This window comes from Perkinsus marinus, assembly GCF_000006405.1.
Source record: "Perkinsus marinus ATCC 50983 genomic scaffold scf_1104296931912, whole genome shotgun sequence".
In the NCBI taxonomy this organism is placed as follows: Eukaryota; Perkinsozoa; order Perkinsida; family Perkinsidae; genus Perkinsus; species Perkinsus marinus.
Genome location: NW_003215602.1, coordinates 101356 through 107632, shown reverse-complemented (window position 1 = coordinate 107632; position 6277 = coordinate 101356). Strand labels below are relative to the sequence as shown.

Sequence of the window (6277 nt, the reverse complement as noted above, 5' to 3'; positions counted from 1 at the left end):
TTTCCGAAAATTTCCTCAGAAATTTCCTCTTGTGATGAAATAATTTCGCGGCGCAGTGACAAATTCTCACCCAGCGTTGGAGTACGAATATATGTTCGATTTCCTCAGCTGCTGAACTCAGGAGTTTCTTCACTAATTATAAAATTCGGGTAGAAGTTTACAGATACTAAAAAAATGCCCAAAATTTCCTCGGAATTTTCACAAATTTGCATATCTTGCCACATTTATTTCTCGCATAATCATTGAAGTTTTACGACCGCGATTATCGCGGCGCGATATGACACTTCATATCGCCGCGAAAATCGTGTTTTTCACTTCACGTAAAACAGGTAAAACTTTATTTTTCAGATTGACCCAGCAGGCGAACAAACACCACAGCAACGTGTTGAACTTCTCGATGAGCTTGTGGACTTCGTCTCGCAAATTGATAACGCGATAAATCTCAACAAAATTGGAGGTTTTCGACCACTTTTCCACCTCTTTATCGGGGATGAAAAAAACGCAACTATTGAGGTAAAGAAATTTATGAAATATTTTTTTGATTTTCTGTTTCAGGAAAGATCAATAGCAGGATTGGTTTTGGGAACTGCATTAAGCAATAACGAAATCGTACAGGCCACACTTCTGGAAGAGTTTCCAAACGCATTGGACAAAATGTAAAATATTTTCGAAATTTTTCATCATGAATTTTTCGCAGATTCGGAATGCTATATGATACAACTGCTGATAATCAAACTACATTATCGAAAAAAACAGCATTTTGCCTCTCAGCGTTGCTCAGGAACAACTTGGACTTGCAGGAAACCGCAGGAAAAGACGGAAGATTTAAACGATTGCTGAGTTACTTTGGTGAGAACATTTCGTTTCGTGTAAATTTTTTATATTTTTCCAAGTGTTTATTTTTACATCTTTGAAATTTCGATTCATAATTTACAAAAATCACAACTATAAAAAATACTACCGAAAAAACATTTCACAATTTTTTTCGCGGAGAAAATTCTGTTTTCGGTTGCGAAGAGATAAATGCCTTATAATTCGCTTGGTGTATTACACCAATTCACGTTAAACGGGTGAAACTCTATTATAATAGAGTTTCGTCGTGATATGAAAAATACTAGTGGAAAACATAATCTTTTCGGGAAACAATTACGTAATCGATATTCATCCTATAATTTACATGGTGTATTACACCACTTCACGTTAAACGGTGGAGCTCCAACGTTGCAATATGTGTTTGATTTCCTCGACTGAGTTCAGAAGTGTAGAGAAACCCCCAAAAAATCCCCAAAATTTCCTCAGAAATTTCCTATTTTCACCAACACGTATTTTACGGCACCCCTTAGGTGAGTATGTTCCTCCAGTAGCATCCAAGGTGGCGACTTTGACAACTACGATCATACAACAACAGCAGGCTGGAGGAGTTCATAACAGCGCAACGCTCATTGAGTGGTTCGGCAGGGAAGAGGTAGCGATTTATATCCACTTTATTTCAATGGAGTTTTACGTGAAGTGGTGTAATACTCCATGTAAAAAACGCGATATAAAGTGAATTGAAAGCTCTTTGCGAATTACAGCGGACAGATGACCCCATATCACACGCTGTTCACTGCTCGCATGCGGAGCGAAACGTGTTTTTCATATCACCGGTGAAATCTCAGTGTTGGAGGAATATATGTTTGCTTTCCTCAGCTTAGCTCAGGAGTTGTAAAAATGTACAGAAACCAACACTGGAGTTTCACCCGTGATATTAAAAACACTAGAGAAAAACGTGTTTCACAACTACTGCGTATCACCGCGAATATCGCGCTTTTCACAGAGTATTACGCCACTTCACGTAAAACAGGTGAAACTCCAGCAATCTCTCAAAATTTCTCATGTTGTTGACCATGTGCATACTTCCCCACACTGTTATTCGCACAGGTTTTGATGGTAAAAAATATCGCCGAGAAAACCATTTTCGAGGAGAATTACTCGTTGGACGAAGCCTTGCATGTTATCGAGTTCCTCGACGTCGCTGCGGCGATCATCAACGACAAGGATCTCAGCTCAGGTCAGATTGCGCAGTTTCACACGTATGTTCTGGGTTGAATTGAACTCCTATGCTTTCAAATAGATGGGGTATGACATGAATGTTCTTTGTATTTTATCGAAATTTTTGGGGAAATTTTAAAGAAAAAGGTAAAAAATCACCAGAACAGCTGAGTAATTGACAAAATGCGTGGAATATTCTCAAAATGGAAAAATATCTACAAAATGCCTAAGATGTTAACAAAATGGACGAGAAACAACGAAATGAGTAAAATATGGACAAAATTTATGATTTTTTTCATCAAAACTGAAGAACTATCAACCGAATCAATAAAATGGGCAAAAAAACTTTCTTAAAAAAATTAATTTGACCTGAAAATGCGGTAGTGTTGTTTCTTTTGCTGCATTCTGCAGCGTATGAAAATACGCACATGTTCAAGTACATGTGTTGGTAAAAATATGGAAATTGTTGGGAAATTTTGGGAAAATCGCTGGTTTCGTAATACGAAATTCGTATACTTATACCCAAAATCGTGTGTGTAGATTTTCACAATGTATTGGGGAAACTCACGGATTCAGTTGAGGAAAGCAAACATATATGCTCACACTGGTACTCTGCAGACATTTCGAAGCTTCATGAGGAGTGGAAACAGTCGTGTATTGAAAGCCTTGGTTCTGATGAAGCATTGTGCTCCCATTTTCATACCGGAAATTCAGAGCTTCAGCGCGGGAAGGAGGAAGAGCTGTAGTCATTAGTTTCTTGTGAATAATTGAGTCAATGTTGATAAATTAACAGATACTAAATGCAATGAAGTTTCACCCGTTAAACAGTAAGCCTGCTAGAGGCTCTAGCAGGCTTACTGTGACGAGCCAGGAGACTTCGCCTGCGGGTGGCATCGTTGAAGGCGACGATGGTCGTACTGTTCTCAGTAGATCGATCGAACCATGGTATGCCGGCCGGGGAGGAGGCCTCTCGGCATCCCTCGAGTTTGGCTGACCTCAGTCAACTTCTATCGAAATGTGGGGCCGAGATTGTACAGCTGCGAAGCATTATCTTCAACCGGTGAAAATCGGCTTCGTCTCAGAGCCCTTGTGTCTGCATTATGAGTTTTCTCGCTGCTCAACCTACTTTCGAAGAATTCTCTGCTTTCGCAACGAGCATAGTTTCGAAGAACTTCGTCTCGACCGGTATACCCTTACACCACGATAAAGAAGATAAAACAAAAGATACAGTTTTTCGCTACGGTTGAGTTCAACGAACGAGTTGCCTATGACAACTTGCACGCCGGTTAGGACAACTCTGGTGTAAAGAGCACAGGGATTCGGTCCACATCACTGTGCTGAGATCCTCAACTGACAGGTGTCTGTCACTACGACAGATATCAGGGTGAGCCACTCACCATATTCACATATAGTGCAACCATACCCACTATACTAAATCAGAAGTATTCATTACATTCACACGCTTCGTCCGACTACACGGTGTAGTCTACACCAAATTTGTTGGCCAGATTCAGTGTAAAGCGCGGCGCATGCCGGGTGAGACGTCGCAGGTTTTGCGTCTTAAGGTAGTGTAGCAAGATGTTACGTACGGTTAGTCACTTGACAGAACGCGACAAGCGACCTGGACAGAGCCTGTAAATCTCTAAGGACCCAAAAAGTTGTACGCTATCGATAAGGAGGTCTCGATGGCGCATACATCATGCCTCGACTGAGACAAGCAAAGTGACTTCACAATCGGCTCGATGATATGACCAGCTGAATGTAACTCTTGGTATGGGCAGATGCATGCTCAGTATATTCCAAGGAAACGTATACACTCTAGACCCATAAAAGATGATTATATATCCATCCTCTCGAATGAAACTTCTGATGAAACGCGCCGATGTAATTGGGAAAAAGTAATAATCATTCATCCACGGGTGGATGTTGAATAAAGGATTTATGATGAAGCATCTAATGGGACTAAGGACGATGCTAGAAGGAATGTTACAGTAGACTCTCCTCAACGAGAAGGCATCTTATCCCCTCCAAGCTAACGGTGCCAGAATTACGACTCATACTTATTCAGGGTAATCTTCTCCTCCCCTTCAGGCCCCTGAACCATAACATAGACTCTATCAGCTGCTTTGCTGTAGGTGAACTTTTTGAAATCGGGGTCACTTGCTGGCGTGCGGCCGCATTCCTTGTTGTAGAAGGTTAAAAGTTGGTTATACTTATCTAGAGGGGGTTTGATTGTATATTTGTCCCCCTCGATCTCGAGTTTGAACCACGCTTCGAACCTTTTACGGGTAGCACCGCATACGATACTGAAGTGAAGGCTTAGAGGATCGCGCTTCCCGGTAAATTCTGCATCTATTCGAAGATAACTAGGCTTCGACTCTTTCCCGAGGTAGTGTCCGTGGGGAGGTCCGGCGGACACTGATAACACCGAAATCACCAGGACCAAGATCACCAACTTGCAGTTCGATCTATACATGGATGGAAAGGACGAGATGAAAAGTTACTACACATGATACTCAATTCGATGCTTTTAGTGTAGAGTTTTCTAGATCAAGCCAATCACCACTGGTGCACAATCCAACAGTGCCATCGCCGCTAGATGATGACTTAGTGACCAGAAGATGCTTATATTCCGATAAGCTCTGTTTCTCGGTCACCAAGAATCGGTGTAAAACGTGCGTGATCTCGCCTAGCGATGTACTTGCGTGCATCTCTCGTATCACGTGCCGTGGACCCGGATAGGGCTACGTGTTTAGCCCTATCTCGGGTGCTCTAGGTTCCCTGAGGTTGTTGGACTCTAGGTCCTCAACAGAATTGTTTCGTTGACCCGTCTTTCGTCCTCTGCTTGGGCGTGCGCTCGGGTCTCGATAGGAGCGGCTTCTGCACAAACCTTTCGAGTTTCCCTTGCACTATGGTCAGTGTTGTATTCGGGACAGTTATGCGCTCCCGCGCCAGCATTGCCCGTCTCCTTAACTGACCCACATGTCGATGGTATTGTGCCCTTCTGCGGAGCATCCTTACTGGGTTGTGTTAGAAGTTTGTTGAACAAGTCCAACTTTTCAGCTGCCAAGGCCTGGTACCTATCTTGTGCACCTTCGTCTGCGGAGTGTTCCCTTTTCACCAGGTCAATGCCCGCCTTTACAGGGCAGAACATTTGCTCGCCGCAACGGTTTCACGTTTTCGTCTTGGGTTGATATGTGTCAGTAGTAACACCCGCACTGGTTGACTCAACAACATTTGGGATAGTCATAATAGGTGATAAGGCTCCTTATCTTACCCTTTTCATGATTAACGGAATGAGTTAACGAATCTAGTGTCTGTGAAATCCCAGGAAGGAGGTATCATCACGCGCACGCCCATACCAACACAACGCACTCTAAAGATTGTGACACAATTGTGTAACGCTAAAGCACCTTAGCGAATTATGAATAAGAAAGCGATCACTATAATAGAAGTTCTATTATAGAATTGTAGTTCGCAATAGTAGTACGGCTCTTAATGAGAGCTGAGCTACTTGCGAACATGACCGTGGGTATCGGTCTACAAGGGGATTCTGAAATTTTAACCCACCCACTACCAACCCTGAGTACGGCGATGTCAATCGCCAGTGACGTATAGGTGGTATACTACCAGAACGCCTGTAGTACTGTACTACTAGTACAGGCTTTTCACTCGATGACCATAAATGGCCCGATTGGACGGTTAGATAGACTATCCAACATGATGTCGATCATTTTAACCCATTTTATTTGACATCATGTGATTAGGATTAGGCGGCGAAGGGCCCTACATTCACAAACTATGGTCACACAAGTGAGTATTATCTGCTAGTTTGACCATCCAAGACCTACAGCGGCCTGGAACTCACTGGCGCTATGACATGGAAAACCTAAACTAACTCGCCACAGAGTCACAAGGCTCTATGGCAAGTACTGCATATTGATATCGTCTCCTATGGCCCGATACATTTTTTGACAATCATCGATGCCTTCAGTAAGTTTTTGGTATGGGAAAATCTTCCCTCTATGACGTCGTACTGGGTGGCTTCGATGTTGATGCGGTGCTTTATTAAATTGGAACCTCCTGGGACAATTATAGCCGATAATGCGAGGAATCTCAGTGGCACAGAGGTCAGGAAGACCTTACAAGATTTTGGAGTGACATTGAGGAGAAGTTCGGAGTACTATCCAAAGGGTAACTCCATAGCTGAACGGGTTCATTGCACCTTGCATCAGCTGGCAAGAGC

At 42.8% G+C, this 6277-nt stretch overlaps 2 protein-coding genes across 2 annotated transcripts in view; both read left to right on the top strand.

Moving 5' to 3' along the window:
• Window positions 1-602, top strand: part of Pmar_PMAR027596 (hypothetical protein) — a gene marked incomplete at both ends in the record, with an annotated part of 5925 nt that extends 5323 nt beyond the window's left edge. The window contains 2 exons of the mRNA XM_002786039.1: window positions 349-457; window positions 556-602. Of these exons, the coding sequence (XP_002786085.1) occupies window positions 349-457; window positions 556-602 (156 nt within the window). The remainder of the gene's footprint in view (window positions 1-348; window positions 458-555) is intronic.
• Window positions 603-6056: 5454 nt separating this feature from the next.
• Pmar_PMAR027595 (hypothetical protein) lies at window positions 6057-6277 on the top strand (the record flags this gene model as incomplete). The annotated part of the gene is made up of 2 exons (XM_002786038.1): window positions 6057-6225; window positions 6267-6277. Coding segments are annotated over 2 exons (180 nt in total), but the record flags the coding sequence as incomplete, so codon positions are not given.